Raw genomic sequence first — 18,509 nt, forward strand, 5'->3', positions numbered from 1 at the left:
TCAATTTTGGGTGGAATGGACAACAATTCCACATGAAGTGAGGATACTTAGCGAAAATGAAGTGTATGGTGCTTACTAATATCCACGCATAGGACAGAAAATTATGATAGGACACATAGCTTTCTCAAATGTACCTTGCTGTTTCCATAGCCTCATGATCTACAGTAAATGTCTGGTTGTTGTCTCAAACTGCAAATCTTTTGAAATAGTGTAAAATATTTTCCTCCAATAACTCATACCTCAGTTATTTATAATAAATGATAAGGTGGTATTTAAAATCCATATCATATGACAGGTGGAATACACAAATAGTTTTATTTATTCCTGAGAAGAGCTATATAAACAATGCAGCTGGTAGACAGACAGACAGCAGTACTCTAAAATTTGCAAAAACATTCTTTTTTTACATTAGCCGTGTGTATTCCTCAGATTTTTTAAAACATTTAATATATAAATAACAAAATAGAATTCATATACCCCTACAATTAATTAATATTCCTAGCTAGGCAAATTGAGAATGAAAGGCCACCTTTTCAAAAGGTCTGTTCTGCAAAAAGCATTCCAAATGCAGCTTCACAGCTTACAAGGTAATAAAGTACATTGAGTACAACACTAATTGTAAACCATTTTTGAATCCATATACTTAAAAAGTAAACGCAAGAAAAAAACCTAATGTCACAGTTTAGCAGCTGTTTGCCAATGTCACGAAGTGTTCAAACACACCTTTATCCTCATTTTGCTTTCTAGTGGCAATGATACCTATAATCGTTGGAATGAACAGCATATACAATTAATAAATTAAAACTTATTTTCTTTTCTGTTATGATTTTCTCAAATTTGAAAGCAAGGTGATGCAAACTTTATATACAATTTACATACTTTTTAAGGCAGTTTACAAAACATTTTCAGGTCAAAATAAATGTGTAACAAACAACTTTATTTCAAATTCTTATTATGGAAAATTCTCTATTCACATTATATAAACCTGAGTTTAAGCTTCAACTACAGAAATGGTCCTTGGCTACAATTCACAGTTAAGTCAGCTGTAATACTACAACAGTATTTTCAGTGCTTAAAATGAGTTTCCTGAGCCACATTCACTTGCTGCGTCAAAGTGTTTGTTCAGGGCTGCGGAAAGAGGATGGGGATAGGGTTTTTAAAAAAATGCATTAGATGTACTTTATGGATATCATACTTATTTTTAAATACAAGCAAAAATGATCGAAAAAATTAATGCCACTTAACAGTAACAGAATGCTCAGAACATTCCAGTGTCAAAATCTATTTACCCAGAGACATTTTTGTATTATATATCTACTTTTATCAAGTGACCTGGGTAGAAAGTTTAGTTAAAATATATATTGTATATCAAGTCAGTGAGCAAGCTCAGGTTCTGAAAACAATGCATCAGCAGGTGGTGCTACAACCTAAATTTATTATAGCTTCAGATATCACTAATGTTGTGTAATTTATTATACAAGACTCACGCTGTAGCTAGAGAGTAACCAGTAGCAGGTTCTGGGACACTGGGATGTTTGAGGATCTGCAAATCTATTTGTGTAGCGTAGTTGCTACTGAGTTTACATTTTCAATCTGAACAACCTTACCTGCACCCCATACCCCCCACCCCACAATGTTAGTATAAATCAATTCTTTTTAAATAGAGCAGTGTCATCCCAACTTACTGATACTAAGTATTGTCTCTGCCAAACCTCTTCACTCGAATTATATTTATGTAAACAACAGTACAGTGAGTTTTGGATGGATCGGGGATTGGGTTGCTGACTGACTGGAGGCTAGACATTCTGGACAAATAAGTGAACTCAATAGCCATCATTCCAATCTGCTCATACATTCCTCCAAATTCACAGTTAAAAAATGGAAACTTGAAATCAGACTAGCTGCAAGTGACGTTGAAGAAATGCAAGGGGCTGATAAACCATTCCAACTCTGGTTATTGTAAAATATTTGTTGCAACCTAACGAAAATAAGTATTTCATGGGTTTCATGGTTTTCTCTATTCTTTTAACTTATTAATGGTATTAAAATTCATAGGTTATTCTGACAACTCAAATATTTTAAAAGTGATTTGAAAACTCGTTTTCTTGCAAGTTATTCACCCCATCCATTGATCTATATATTACATGAAGACCATTTGCTCCATTAACAGTTGCTGCAGCTAACTGACCAATGCAATTAAGAGTTAGGAGTTTCTTCTTTCTCTCCTAAGAGCTTACTGCTGCAATGCGTGACTAAAGCTCAGCTACAGGCTCACTGTTTAACCTATTCAGACATGTTATGCTACTATATGCAGAAATTAAGAAAAAGATCTCACAACTGTGAAATAACAGGACTTCATGACATCACTGCAAGATACATTGATATATTGATTATTCTTTTTTTAATTAAGGAAGATTGCCTTTCATTTTTCAAATCAGTGGGATGGTCAATGGGTTTCATAGTTAATGAACTACTGAAAAAAATGTCATCACTTATGCAGGCAAGAGAAGCAACTACCTTTGCAAAAAAGGTCAATCCACCTTGAATATGCGAATTGAGAGATAAATGTTGTCCCAAACAGCAGAATTTCCCATTTTTAAAATAAAATTGTCATGCGATCCCTTTCTTCCAGCTGAACAGCAGACAAGATCAAGTTTAAAGTCTCACTCAAATACATCACCTCTGGAAGGCAGAACTTAGTCTTCAACCAGACTTCAGTTTTGATTGTCGTCAACTTTGGTAGTGGGACTTAAATTCACGACCTTTTGACTGAAAAGTGAGTTATCCCACTGTGTCAAGCTGATCTAAGATTAAAGTTTACTGATCTGGAATTAAAATTAAGTGTCTTTTATGGAGAAACACACTGGCACAGATTTGATGGGTGAACGATCTGTTGCTGCATTGCAATGTCAAAAATATTCAGAAGTGTTTCTCTGCATGAAAGATTAGAAACATACCTGGTTCATACAAGGGGTGGGTGTTGTCTTATCTTGAGGTTGTGGCATTGTATCAGGATCCCTTCTCCCCATATGTTTGAGAACTGGATAATCAGGCAGCAGGCTAAACAAATAGGAGAATACCTTTGTTTCTATTGTTTTTCAACATCTTTACAAACTGCACTAGAATGAAAACTTATATAGGCAAAAGTGAGGAGGACTGCAGATACTGGAGATTAGAGTCGAGTGTGTGGGGCTGGAAAAGCACAGCAGGTCAGGCAGCATCTGAGCAGCAGGAGAATCAATGTTTTGGGCAAAAGCCCTTCCTGATGAAGAGCTTTTGCCCGAAATGTCGATTTTGCTGCTCCTCGGATGCTGCCAGACCTGCTGTGCTTTTCCAGCACCACACTCTCGACTGGAAATTTATATATATATATAACACAACTTTAAGCTTACACCTTGAGCAATACTCCAGTTATATTTAAAATGGATATGAGGAAAAAAAGCAGGCACACAGTATTACAATAAAGCTAATTGAAAAACTAGCACCACACAGGCACTGCTATACTCCTCTTGCCTTGTAATTTCAGTATTCAGAGGTGTATTTGCTCATGAGTGAATATAAATATTCATATCTACAACTAATTAAACTGGCGAATATTAATATTTAATTTTTAAACATTAATGAATTTACATCATAACCATTCCACTTTTGAGAAGTCTAGTAAAATATTTCTCCTCCAAAACTCCAAATTAAATTTAAATAACATTAGTGTAATATATATTGTACCTTAGCTGAATCTGCAACTGTCAAATTGTTGTGTCGCATAGAAACAATTAGAATTAAAATGAAAGGAAAAGCTAATTATTTCTACCTATAAGCTTCCAAGCAACTGTAACTGTTTTATTACAAACTCCTTGAATTGGAATACCTGTACAAACATCCACTTTGTATGACAATCAGATGTCACTATATATAAAACAAGATACCGGATAAGTTACAGGCTCGTGACAAGTGTTTACTTTTTAAATATTTAAGTGTTTGTATAAGCCAATACAAATTAATTCCTTTCATTTTGAAGAATTTGTTAATTCAAATTATAAATGGTGCAAAAAAATCCCCTGTCTTTGCTGCTTTATGAAAATCATTCCATTTGAATTAATTGGTAATTAAATGTTCTTCTGAGCAGAATTAATAAAAGACTACGACAAAGTTAACATATAAAATTTCACTGCTCCCAGAGATGTAAACTTTGTACAGCACAGGTTGAGAAGCCAAGTTACAGCTGAAGGGCTCAATCAACTTTTTTCCTTCATTTACACTATATTACAAGGGAAAGTCGCCAATTCAGCATATCATATTAAACTATACCTGGACATGATTATTTACTCAACACAATGAACTGGAGTTTAAATGTGTTATAATCCCAACTGATGTTATTAATGGACAAGTCAGGTCCCAGACTGAAATGCGGCTTGATAGATTTTTTTTTAGAAACGTGGTATCTCACTGAAACATAAGCACACAAAATGCTGCAGGTTTCGTTTTAATAATGAAACAGCAGTTTATTATGAAAAGAAATAAAGACAGTGAACCAAAATACTTACATAGAACACAAATTTAAAGATTTCAAGATACATTGTAGAACACAATCCTAAGACCCTCCTTTACAGTACCCACACCAGAGAGGATTTGCTTCTAATTCATATCTACAGGACTGAATTTTAACTGCGACTTCAATGCCCTACCTTGAGAATATGATGGCCTTTTTCTAGAGCCTTCATACAACTGAGCTCAGACTTTCTAATTTTCAAAATAACCCTTCAAATTTTAACCACACACATCTAGTCTGGAATCCTTACACTAAACTCCTTTCTCAGGAACAATTCTTCACACAGCTTCAGCGAAGGCTTAGTCATACAGCATGGAAACACATTTCAGTCCAACTCATCCTGTCAACCAGGTTTCCCCAAACTAAACTGGTCCGAAGCAGAAACAGAAATAGCTGGAAAAGCTCACCAGGTCTGGGCAGCATCGGTGGAGAGAAATCAGAGTTAACATCTTGGGTCGAGTATCCCTTCCTCAGAACTGTTCCAATGAAGGGTTACTCGACCTGAAAGTTAATTCTGATTTCTCTCCACAGATATTACCAGACTTGCTTAACTTTTTCAGCAATTTCTATTTCTGTCTTTGATTTACAGCACCCACATTTCTTTTGTTTTTTTACCTAAACTAATCCTATTTGCCTACACTTGACCTACATCTCTCTAAAACTCTTATTCATGTACCTATCCAAATTTTTTTTACATGTTGTAACTGTACTTACATCTGTTTCCTCTGGCAGTTCATTCCACATATGAACCACCCTGTGTGTGGAAAAAGGTTGCCCCTCAAGACCATTTTAAATCTTTCGCCTCTCACCTTCAAAATCTGCCCACTTGTTTTGAACTTCCCCACCCTAGGGAAAAGAGTTGGCTATTCACCTTACCTATGTCCTTCATGATTTTATAAACCTCTACAAAGCTCACCCATTAACCTCCTACGCTTCAGTGAAAAAAAGTCCCAGCCAATTCAGCCTCTCCTTATAACTGAAACCCTCCAGTCTTGGCAACATCCTGGTAAATCTTTTCTAAACCCTCTCCAGCTGTCTTACTAAAACTCCAAAACTTTTATTTCTCCCTCTCCCACCATCCCCAAACACATTAGATGTTACAATCAAACATTCCAGAATCTTATGAGCATCTAATGCACTATACTTTTAGATTTTAGATTAGATTAGATTTTAGATTTTTTTAGATTACATTACAGTGTGGAAACAGGCCCTTCGGCCCAACAAGTCCACACCGACCCGCCGAAGCGCAACCCACACATACCCCTAACCTAACACCACGGGCAATTTAGTATGGCCAATTCACCTGACCTGCACATCTTTGGACTGTGGGAGGAAACCGGAGCACCCGGAGGAAACCCACGCAGACACGGGGAGAACGTGAAAACTCCACACAGTCGCCTGAGGCGGGAATTGAACCCCGGACTCTAGCGCTGTGAGGCAGCAGTGCTAACCACTGGGCCACCGTGCCGCCCACATTTATACTATTTATGCTTTGCACTCTAAAACTCTCCCAATATAAACTAAACCCTGTGATTCGCCAGGAAGTCTTTCTCATATTCTTTGAAATGAAATCACCATGGCGACAGACATACTTACAAGTTGATCACTGAATGCCTTCAGAACACAGAACAAATCTACATGCCACTAGTTCAAAAATAGATAAATCATACACCTTACATCACAAATAGTGAAAATGTCAATGCTACTTTTCAAATGTTAGCCTGGTACAATGTAGGACATAGGACCTTAATATAACTACTGACAGTGCCATCTCCAGATGTGCTTAAGTTGCAATCAGGTGTTGTTTCTATGGAGAGTTAGGACAGCTGAGGGGCAAGGTACATCCTCAGTGCTTAGTGTCTCTGTGAATGACTGAATGACATTAAAAAAATCTCAAGACTAACTCACTCAGGTAGCACCTTCCAAACCCATTTCCATCTAGAAGGACAAGGGCAACAGATAAATGAAGACACCACTATCTGAAAGTTCCCCTCCAAGCCATGCATCATTCTGACTTGGAAATACATCGGTTTCTTCGTTGTCATTGGGTAAAAATCCTGGAATTCCCTCCCTAATGGCATTGTGGGTCAACACATAGGAGATGGACTGCAGCGGTTTAAGAAGGCACCTCACTATCTTGTCAAGGGCAACTAGGGATGGGCAATAAATGCTAGCCAGCCAGTAACACCCACGTCTCACAAAAAAAACTTGAGAGAAATGTACTGAATACTGAAAAATAGATATTGAGGTAACGTGGCACATTGAGTAGTGCCCCTACTTAATCAAAAGCTCCACATCTGAGTTCCTCCCCAGGGTTCAATGACCAAAAAAGGTGTATTTACCTTATTCATAACACAGTCAAAACAGTTGGGAATCAACATGTGAAAGTCTTTCAAACACATTGCCCAATGACAGACAGTAAAATCATAAGTATTTTATAGTCTGCAAAATGGAAATCAGGTTGGAGACTCTACTATCACTATTCATAGTTCCAGACAACAACATACATGTAAAAGTGCATGGTGCTATTGCAACTCAGGCTCTGAATGATCTTTAACATGTCATCACCAAAAGCTTCCGAATGATTTAAAAATAGATTGTCCAGTCATTTTCTTCAATTAAATTAAAACCTTCTGTATTTATCTAATAAATGTGGTATGTGATAATGCCAATCCAGAAGAACCTTTATATTGCATATTAGGCAAATTTGGGTGAGTTTAAAATCACAATTTTCTTTAAACTTCAACTGTAAACAAACTGAAAGTCTCTTAGGGAATGTTAGGAACTCAGAATCATAAAATCCCAACAGTGCAAATAGAGGCCAAGTGACTCTCCTCTGATCCCCTTAAGGGCACCACCACCACCATTCCCCCCCACACCTTACTGTTATTAGTAGTGATAAGAAATCTATCATTCTCTGCCTTGAACATACTTAGTGACAGATCTTCCATTGCCCTCTTTGGTCTGATCAGGGAGAAGGCAAGAAAATGGAGTTGAGAAACAAATCAGCCATGATTGAATAGTAGAGCAGAGTTAATGAGCCAAATGGCCTAATTCTGCTCCTCTGTCTTGTGGTCATAAGGATTCCAAAGATTCACCATCCTCAGAGTGAAGACACTTATCCTCATTGCATGCCTGAAAAGGCTTGCCTTTTATTCAGAGACTGTCCCCCCTGGTTTAGACCTCATAACAAGGGAAAACATGCTTTCTGCATCTATCAATGATTATTTCTTGTATTTGTCTGAACACTAAAGAATAAAGACCCAGTTTCTGCAATCTCTCACAGAATAGTCCCACTACCCCAGGCATGGTTCTGGTCAACTTTCGCAACATTCTCTATATCCTTCCTCAGGCAGGGGACCAGAACTGCATAATTGTTCACCAATGCTATATACAATGTTTTAAAAAATTCATTTGTGGGACTTGGATGTCGCTGGCTGGCCAACATTGATAACCCATCCCTATGTGCCTTTGAGGTGGTGAGCTACCTTCTTGAATCGCTGCAGTCTACTGCTGTGGGTTAACCCACAATGCCGGTAGGGAGGGAATTTCAGGATTTTTGACCCAATTACTGTGAAGGAACGGTGATGTATTTCCAAGTCAGGGTGGTGAGTGGCTTGGAGGGGAACTTGTGGGTGGTGGTATCCCCAAATACCTGTTGCTCTTGTCCTTCCAGATAGAAGTGGTCATGGGTTTGGATGGTGCTATTTCAGGATGTTTGGAGAATTTCTGCAGTGCAACTTGTAGATAGTAGCAGAAGTGTGTACTGAGCGCCAGTGGTAGAGGGATTGAATGTTTGTAGACATGCTGCCAATCAACTGGGTTGGTTTGTATTGGAGCTGCATCAATCCAGCTAAGTGGGGAGTATTCCATCACAATCCTGACTTGCGCCTTGTAGATGATGGATAGACTCTGGGGTGTCAGGTGGTGAGTTACTCGCTGCAATATCCCTAGTCTCTGACCTGCTCTTGTAACCACTGTGTTTATGTAGTGAGTCCGGTTCAGTATTTGGTCAATGTTAACCCCAAGAATTTAACAGTGAAGGATTAATACCATTGAATGTCAAGGGGTGGTAGGTTAGAGTGTCTCTTATTGGCGATGATCATTGTCTGACATTTGTATGGCGCGAATGTTACTTGCCACTTGTCGGCCCAAGCCTGGATATTGTTCAGATTTTGTTGTATTTGAGCACGGACTACTTCAATGTCTCAGGAGTCACAAGAGGTGCTGAACACTGTGCAATCATCAGCGGACTCCCCACTTCTAGGCAAAAGTGAGGACTGCAGATGCTGGAAACCAGAGTCTAGATTGGAGTGGTGGAGGAAAAGCACAGTAGGTCAGGCAGCATCAGAGGAGGGGGAGGGGGAGTTGACTGGTGCGGGTGTCCCGGAGATGTTCCCTGAAGCACTCACGAGGCAGCATCCAGTCTCCCCAATGTAGAGGAGACCGCATCGGGAGCAACGGATACAGTAAATGTCATTGGTGGATGTGCAGGTGAAACTTTGATGGATGTGGACGGCTCCTTTGGGGCCTTGGATGGAGGTGAGGGAGGAGGTATGGGCACAGGCTTTGCAATTCCTGCGGTGGCAGGGGAGGGTGCGGGATGTGGATGAGATGCGTTGGAGGGCATCTTCAACCACGCGGGAAGGGAATCTGCGGTCTCTAAAGGAGTGTGTTGTGGTGGAACTGGTCCTCCTGGGAGCAGATATGGTGGAGGAATTGGGAATACGGGATGGCATTTTTGCAGGAGGTAGGGTGGGATGAGGTGTAATCCAGGTAGCTGTGGGAGTTGGTTCATTTGTAAAAAATATCAGTATCAAGTCAGTCATCATTAATGGAGATGGCGAGGTCCGTGAAGGTGTCAGAGATGGTCCAGGTGAATTTAAGGTCAGGGTGGAATGTGTTGATGAAGTTGATGAACTGCTCAAGCTCCTTGCAGTCATCAGTGTAGCGGAGGAAGAGGTGGGGAATGGTGCCAGTGTAACTACGGAAGATGGTTTGTTCTACGTAGTCGACAAAGAGACAGGCATAGCTGGGGCCCATACGGGTGCACATGGTACCCCTTTGGTCTGGAGGATTCGAAGGAAAATTTGTTGAGGGTAAGGACCAGTTCAGCCAAATGAATGAGTGTGTCAGTGGAAGGGTACTGTTGGGGATGTCGGGTGAGGAAGAAATGGAGGGCTTGGAGGCCCTGGTCATAATGAATGGAGGTGTAGAGGGAACTGGATGTCCATGGTGAAGATGAGGCATTGGGGGCCGGGGAAACGGAAGTCTTGGAGGAGATGGAGATGGAGGTGTGATGTCTCGAACGTATGTGGGGAGTTCCTGGACCGGGGGAAAGGACAGTATCAAGGTAGGTGGAGATGAGTTCAGTGGGGGCAGAAGTATGGTGGGACAATGGGTCGACTGGGGTGGTCAGGCTTGTGGATCTCGGGAAGGAGGTAGAATTAGGTGGTGCGGGGTTCCCGGACTATGAGGTTGGAAGCTGTGGATGGGAAATCTCCTGAGGTGATGAGGTTTTATAGTCTGGGAGATGATGGTTTGGTGATGGGGGAGGGGGGTGTAGGAGGGCGTGTTTTTGAGTTGGTGTCTGGCTTCAGTGGTGTAGAGGTCAATGCGCCAAACTACCACTGCACCCCCTTTATTCGCTGGTTTGATGGTGAGGTTGGGATTGAGGGAGTGGAGGGCTGCACTTCTAGCCTTATGACAGAGGGATGGTCATTGATGAAGCAGCTGAAGATTGTTGGGCTTAGGACACTAGTGAGGAACTCCTGCAGAGGTGTTCTGGAACTGAGATGACTGACCTTCTACAACCACAACCATCTTCCTTTGTGCCATGTATGACTCTAACCAGCGGAGTGTTTGTCCCAGATACCCATTGATTCCAGTTTTGCCAGAGCTCCTTGATGCATAACTTGGTCAAATACTGCCTTGATATCAAGGACTGACACTCTCACCTAACCTCTGGAATTCAGCTCTTTTGTCCATGTTTGAACCAAGGCTGTAAGGAGATCAGGAGCTGAATGACCCTGGCAAAACTCAAACTGGGCGCCACTGAGCAGGTTGCTGCCGAGTAGGCTCTGCTTGATAGCACTGTTGATGACCCCATCCATCACTTTATTGATGATGGAGAGTAGACCGATTGGGCGGTAATTGGTCAGGTTCGATTTGTCCTGCTTTTTTGTATATAGAACATACCTGGGCAATATCCACATTGTTGGGTAGATGCCAGTGTTGTAACTGTACTGGAAGAACTTGGCTAGGGGAGTGGCAAGTTCTGGAGCACACATCTTCAGTAATATTGCCGGAATGTTATCAGAGCCATTGCAGTATCCAGTGCCTCCAGCTGTTTCATGATATCGTATAGAGTGAATCGAATTAGTTGGAGACTGGTATCTGTGATGCTGGAGACCACTGGAAGAGCCAGAGATGGATCATCCACTCGGCACTTCTGACTGAAGACTGTTGTGAATGCATCAGCCTTATTTTTTGCACTGATGTGCTGGGCACCTCCATTACCGAGGATGAGGATATTCTCCTCCAGCGAGTTGTTTAATTGTCTACCACCATTCATGACTGGATGTGGAAGGACTGCAGAGCTTAGATCTGATCCATATCTGTGGAATTGCTTAGCTCTGTCTATCACTTGCTGTTTTATGCCATTTGGCACATAAATAGTCCTGTTTGGCAGCTTCACCAGATTAACACCCGATTTTTAGGTAAGCCTGATGCTGCTCCTGGCATGCCCTCCTGCACTCTCCAATGAACCAGGGTTGATCCCCTGGCTTGATGGTGATGGTTGAGTGCGGAATGAGTCAAGAGTGTGGTGCTGGAAAAGCATAGCAGGTCAGGCAGCATCCAAGGAGCAGGAAAATTGATGTTTTGGGCATAAGCCCTTCATCAGGAATCCTTCATTCCTGATGAAAGGCTTATGCCCGAAATGTCGATTCGCTTGCTCCGTGGATGCTGCTTGACCTGCTGTTTTTCCAGCACCACACACTCAGCTCTGATCCCCAGCATCTGCAGTCCTCACTTTCTCCTGAGTGCGGGATGTGCTAAACCATGAGGTTGCAGATTGTGCTGGAGTACAGTTCTGCTGCTGTTGATGGCCCACTGCGCTTCATGGATGCCCAGTCCTGAGCTGCTAGATCGGTTCGAAGTCTATCACATTTATCACGGTGATAATGCCATACAACATGATGGAGGTTATTCTCAATGTGAAGGCTGGCATCTCGTCTCCACAAGGACAGGGCAGTGGTTACTTTTACTGATACTGTCATGGACATTTTGCAGCTGGCAGATTAGTAAATATTAAGTCAAGTATGTTTCTTCTCTTTTGGTTCCTTCACCACCTGCTGAAGACCTAGTCTAGCAATTATATCTTTTAGTACCTGACCACTTCGATCAGTAATGCTGCTGCTGAGCCACTCTTGGTGATGGACATTAAAATTGTCCACCCAGAGTACATTTTGTGCCCTTGCCACCCTCAGTGCTTCCTCCAAGTGTTCTTCAATATGGAGGAGTACCGATTCATCCACAGGAGGATGACAGTACATGGTAACCAAGAAGACGTTTCCTTGCCCATGTTTAACCTGAAGCAATAAGACTTCATGGAAACTGGAGTCTATGTCAAGGACTCCCAGGGCAACTCCCTCCTGACTGTATACCACTGTGCCACCACTCTGTTGTGCCTGTCCTGCGGGGGAACAGCACATATGCAGGGATGGTAATGATGGTGACCAGGGTGTTATCTGTGAGGTGATTCTGTAAGAATGACTACGTCAGGCTGTTGCTTGACTAGTCTGAAAGACAGCTCTCCCAATTTTGGCACTAGCCCACAGATGATGCTAAAGAGGACTTTGCATGATCAATAGGGCTTTGCGATTTTGCCATTGTCTTTTCAGTTCCAAGGCCGATGCCCAGTGGTCCGTCGGTTTCATTTCTTTATTGTGACTTTCTAGTGATTGATACAACTGCGAGGCTTGCCCGGCCATTTCAGAGGGCAGTTAATGCTCTGGATTCACACATAGGCCAGACCAGGTAAGGATAGCAGATTTACTTCCCTAAAAGACATTAGTGAACCATATAGGTTTTTCTGACAATTGACAATGGTTTCACGGTCATCAGTCAGCCCTTAAATTCCAATTTTTAAAATTGAATTCAAATTCCACCATCTGCTGTGGTGGGATTCGAACCCAGGTCCCCAGAACATTATGCTGGGTTTCTGGATTAATAACTGAGTGATAATATCACTAGGCCATTTCCTCCCAAACTGCCTACTATACTTGTACGCTAGCTTTTAGCAACTTATGAACAAGGGTAAAAAGAGGCTGCTCCCCAGTTGGTTCAACATATTGCTGCAGAAAATGATCTTCCTTCACAACATTGATGGTCACAGATTTACCCAGTCTATATGTAGGTTGAAGTTACCCATGATTACTGCATCCCCCTTGCTACATGTGCATCTTAATTCCTGATTTTATGGTACCCTACATTATCAGTACTGTTTGGTAGCCTATAAATTGCTCTTTCCAATGATTCCTGCCATTTGCTTTTTCTTGGCTCTATTCAAACAGTTTTTACATTCTTTCCTTTCAATTGGAGATCCTCTCTCATTAATATACTGACTCTATCCCTTGTGATGCACTAACCCACTTCTTTATGCTTATCCATGATAAATGTCAAATGTTCTTTAATATTCAGTCCCCAGTCTTGGTCAGCCTTGCAGTCACATCTCCATAAAGGCATTTAAATCACACCCTTTTATTAACACCAAATTATCTATCGCACTACAAATGTTGTGTACATTCAGATAGAATTCTGTCTTAAATATTATTCTGTCATTTGACCCTTGTTTATTATAGGTTTTGTTCCTGCTGTTTCCCAACTTAAATTGCAGTTTCTCTACCTGCTGTCATAACCAGCTTTTGTTTTTATCAGAATTCCCTGTTAAGATTCCCTTCCCCATACAAACTAGTTCAATGTTGGGTCACAGCAACAAGAAATGGAATGTTAGACAATGATAGAAAATGAGATTCTTTCAATCTTTTTGAAACTGTGATGTCATGCCAGCAAGACTAAATCTACTGATCTTGGCAGACCTTCAGAACTACCAACAAAAAAAATTGACCTTCAAGAAATTATTTCTTGGACTTAAGAATGAAGTAAGCCATTTTGTTCCTTGACCTTGCTCTGCTATTCAATGAAATAATGCCTGATCTGTGATCTAACTTTGAGTTGGAGACAATTATTTAAATAGAGAGATTATAAAACTCAATAGTACAGTAGATTCTAGACATTTTAGTACGAGTTAGTTGGCTGATACAGCAAGTGATTAGAATAGTAATTGGAAGGTTCTTGTTTATTGCAAGGATAATGGAAAATTAAAGTAGGAAAGGCTTTATTGCAGCTGCACAAAATATTGTTGAGACCACATCTGGAATAATGTGTAGTTTTGGTCTTATTTGAAAAGTATATATTTGTTTTAGAAATTGTTCAGAGAAGGTTCACTGGATTCACTCCTGGGGTGAATGGCTTATCTTACGAAGAGAGGCTGAACAGGTTAGGCCTTACATGAATGACAGGCAATGTTATTGAAAAATACAAGATTTGAGGAGACGAGATTGGGGAATTCCAGAACAATATTCCTTAAGTGAAGAAACTAAATCTAGGAACAGAGTTTAAGTATAAGAGATCTTTTTTAAAATAGAGACGAGGATTTTTTTTAAAAATCACCAAGTGTTTTTTTGAGTGTGGCACTACCTTTTCCAGAAGGCAATTTTTAAGGTAGGCTGGGTCTTTACATTTATTTGAGGGCGAGTTAGATGGATTTTTGATAAGGAGTCAAAGGCTGGAAGTGCAGACTGTAAAGTGAAGCTGAGCCGACTACCAAATTGGCTACGGCTTTACTGAATAATGGAATGGCCTCGAAGTGCCAAATGGCCTAATCCTCCTCCTCCTACTTTCCAAAACTCTTAGTTACACTGGTGAACAAAAACATCTACTAACTTCATTTTTTAATTCAGTAACTGATCTAGCATTACTACCACTGGCACACTGAAGCGATGCCTAATTTCATTCATTGCCCTAACTGTCAATCTGCACACCAGTTCTAGGCTCTCTAACCAGCAGAAACAGATTATCTACCTTGTCCTATTAATATCCTGAATATGTTGATGAAATCATTCAAAGTGATCTCAGTTCTAAGAAGTACAATCCTAGTTTGCATAATCTCTCATAATTTAACCCTTGAATCTAATCACACTTGGCAAATGCCCTCCAAGGCATCTTCCTAGCTCTTAGTATTCTCCCTCAGATTTGATGCTCAGAACTCATTATTCCACATGTGATCTAACCATTAGTTTGTAAAGTTACATTGTAATATGCTTACTTTTATGGGTCAAAGAAATCATAAATTATACTCACTTTCTTATCATGTAGAGATCTCCACTCGTATTGAATGGTGGTCTTTGTACAATTACAGTTCCAGGGTAAGGGCTTGGTTTCATGTCTGAATGACTAAGTAATTGCATTCCAAAAGGACCTTGATTCATCACTTGATGGGGTATCACATGGTTGGATGTTGATGTTATTACTGAACGTACACGCAGTAATTGTGGATTATATGTCTGGCCATAAGGCAGTCTCTGTACATTATGAGATGGTGCATGAGCATAAAGTGCAGGGTGTGGAATTTCATTTGAATAAATTCCACTGGATATTTGACTAGTATTATAAGCTGCAGAAACTGAATGAATAACCTTTTGCCTTTTAGTTACAGTTTGGCCTTCAAAATCTAAATAGTCTTGCAGTCTACCATGTGTACTAACTTCCCCATTGCTTTCAATCTTGGAAGCCACAACATTTCTCTCTGATGCTTCATTTTTCTGCTTTTGTATTGAAGCTTCATGCACAGGGTCGCATTCATCTCTTTCTGGTATTCGGTGCTCAGAATATATGTCAGTTCTTTCCCTCAGAATTGCTTGTGACTGCCCACTGCCCTCTCTTAAGAATAAGAGTGGTGACTGGTTGTATAAACCAGGTTGCCCTGCAAGGTAACTCCGATCAGGCATTACAGCGGTCTGAATCGGTTGCTGCGCATGATAGCCAATGTTGTTCAAGTGAGAGGAGAGTTGCTGCTCCATCGGATGCTGGTACAAATGAGAGCTCTGGCCTTGCAGTGGATGAACCACCATAAGATGAGGAGCATGCTGGACAAAGGAATGAGCTGAGGCCAGGTTCTCGGAATTACATCCCACATAGTGCATGTAAGCTGGCACTGGTCCAAATTGATGCCTTGTGTCAGGATGAGCAACAAGCACTGCAGGGTTTCTATGTTGAACATTGCCAATAGTTCCTCCACTACAATTAGTCAGATTTGAATGTGTTTCTGAGTTTGTTAATTTTAGTCTCAGATTTTCTGTCGATTTGGGATTTCTCATGCTCTGCTTTTCACTAGTGGTTAAACTATTTGACAAATTTTGCCCCTCCCTTAATTTGCATCCTTCAGAGTCTTTTTCTCCAATTTCATTGCTTTGAAATAATTTCTGTTTCTTAAGTGCTAAAATTCCACCAAGTCTCTCTGATTCTGTGCTCTTTCCTGTAGTGTCTTGCTGAAGTAGATTAGCTGCTGAGGCATTTAGAGGGGTTACTTTATTAGAAATAGGCTCTCTGTTCACCAAATGATGCTGATCTGTAGAAAACAAATCACTGTTGGCAGTTTGGTCTAGATGTGCACCTGTAGGGATTTAAAATGCAAAAGAATTAGAAACAAGGTTAATTTTGCTTAATCCAGATGTCAAATTTACTCCACCCAATTCCAGCAAAGGAAGAAAAGATGTTGCTGTGAATGCAAAATTTAAATCTTTCAGCCAACTGAACTAAAACAAAAGCTGTGCCGTATAATTCATAACATTTGTGTGCACCTGTAATTTGCCCTACATCTAGTAAAAATAGACTCTCTCCTCTGTAGTTTTAAACCTTTTAAGATCTGAAGTAATGTGGGTAAGGAGTTAGCAAAACAACTGAAATTTACTATATCCTAGACAAAGTTTTCTAATCCTAAAAATCATACCCTTTGAAAAATGCTCACAGTTTACGGGAGAATTAATTGCATAAGAATGTTCAAAATCTCCAAATCTGACTTTTAAACAATGAGGGTGAATTTTTCCGAACACTGTGGCACCTGTCTGCCCAGAGCCCACTAATAAGAACAGCTGTGCCACTGTCATAGGCTGGAGGTCGTATTTTTATCTCTCAGGAACTACAACAGAGCTGTCAGCTCATCAGATGGCTAGCAGCTGTACAATCACAGCAGAAGTAGTGGCAACACCAGGACAATGAACAATCTCCAAATGGAGTTCATTGCTGGAGCTGAACAACAGGTAAGCTGGTTGTGGGTTGAGGGATATAAAGGGAGAAAATATGATCTTAGTATGGGGATGTGTAGCAAATGAATATAGAACACCTACAAAAGAACATCTTCCCACTTGTCCCCAGCTCGAGCAAAAAATGCTGTGGGCTCTCTCAGGCCTATCCTTGTCTTCAGTAAAATAGGAATGGAATGAGGCTAAGAGCAGGGTGGTATGGGCTGTGCAGCACCATCTCCCATCCCACAACATTTCATAAAAGTCAGGGACAGGTGGGCAGCAAGTTGGCCATACAATAAGACTTTATGACATTCCCCACCATTAAACACACCAACACGGGTGGTACAATTACAGCATTTAAAAGACATCTGGATGGGTACATGAATAGGAAGGGTTTAGAAGGATATGGGCCAAATGCTGGCAAATGGGACTTCATCAGTTTGGGATATCTGGTCAGTGTAGACCAAAGGATCTGTTTCCATGCTGTTAGAGTCTATGACTCAATATCATTGATAAGGTTAAAAAACATATCCACTGTTTGAAATGCCATCCAATGTACCTACTTAAATAGAACCTTATAGAGGAGGCTAATCATGCCACTGTTAGCACTTTCAGCCACACTAAGTTCCATTCCCTTGCTCTTTTCTATAATCCTGTAAAATTATCTCCCCCTCATGCATTTATCCAATGCCAAGTTATTACTCAGTCTGCTTCTAGCAACTTTTCAGGCAGTGCATTTCAGATTTCTACCCTGAATTTAATTGTTCATGCTCCTAGCATTTAATAATGCCCACTCCATGATGATTTCTTCTGTCTGTGCCTCGGAGGGAACAATGCTTACTTTAGCTACTTTCCTTTTTACATGCAATAAGAGTTTTGTTGATTATATCTTTGATTAGTTTACTGTCATGTTCTATATTTTCCCTTGTCAATTTTTGGTAGCCTTTTGCAGGTTTCTAAAATGCCCCAATCCTGATGCTTATGACTATTCTTTGCAGCATTGTATACCTAAATTTTAGTAAATCTAACTCCATCCTCAACTTCAACAGTAAACAACGAAAGAATTTTCTTGACGAATGTTGGCAATTGGCTTATTAAGTGTGATAGAACCACTTCTGGATGAGATAGTCAACAACCTTTTTCATTTCAAAGTTCTTTTTTTTAGGAAAGCATGTAGCCTTCAAAACAAGAAAACATCAAAGTCTCCATGAGGTACTGCAACTGTCAAACATACAGTTAAAGCTAAAGTAATACTAAGTTTACAGTGGCTGCTAGATTTAACCCTTTCATTTCCAAAGTCTGAACAAGAAAGTTAGAAGTCACTTCCTTCTATTCAGAATGTGATCTGGTGTGTTCTTCCACAAAAAAAATTCAACTATGAGAATCATGTAGCTGATTCCAGCAGTAAGCAATAGCAAAAAGGCATAAGAGTGACTATCTCACAGTTTATTCCTTTTCTGGAATTACTGCATCCTTGTATCTTTCTGACTTAAAGTTCAGATGGGGAGGTTAAGCAGAATGCAACTGAAGCCAGTCATTCCTGTCTCTGACTTAAACATTTTAACATTTCAGTGTATCATTGTGCTGTGGTT

The 18,509-nt window shown here is 40.4% G+C and overlaps 1 protein-coding gene across 5 annotated transcripts in view; it reads right to left on the reverse strand.

Annotated features, from left to right (window-relative positions):
- Nucleotides 1-296: 296 nt before the first annotated feature.
- Nucleotides 297-18,509, reverse strand: part of LOC122557689 (chromatin remodeling regulator CECR2-like) — an 88,287-nt gene continuing 70,074 nt past the window's right edge. For 4 of the 5 annotated variants that reach the window (XM_087996343.1, XM_043705536.2, XM_043705535.2 and 1 more), the window contains 3 exons: nucleotides 14,975-16,286; nucleotides 2,958-3,060; nucleotides 297-1,128 (listed from right to left, as the gene is read on the reverse strand). In XM_087996343.1, coding sequence (XP_087852469.1) covers nucleotides 1,123-1,128; nucleotides 2,958-3,060; nucleotides 14,975-16,286 — 1,421 coding nt within the window. In that variant the 3' untranslated portion in view covers nucleotides 297-1,122. Of the gene's footprint in view, nucleotides 1,129-2,957; nucleotides 3,061-14,974; nucleotides 16,287-18,509 lie in introns of those variants that run through there. The other variant, XM_043705538.2, reaches the window with a different exon arrangement.

Source organism: Chiloscyllium plagiosum, unplaced genomic scaffold, assembly GCF_037043375.1.
Source record: "Chiloscyllium plagiosum isolate Xiang-an unplaced genomic scaffold, Cpla_swu_hap1 HiC_scaffold_18, whole genome shotgun sequence".
Classification (NCBI taxonomy): domain Eukaryota; kingdom Metazoa; phylum Chordata; class Chondrichthyes; order Orectolobiformes; family Hemiscylliidae; genus Chiloscyllium; species Chiloscyllium plagiosum.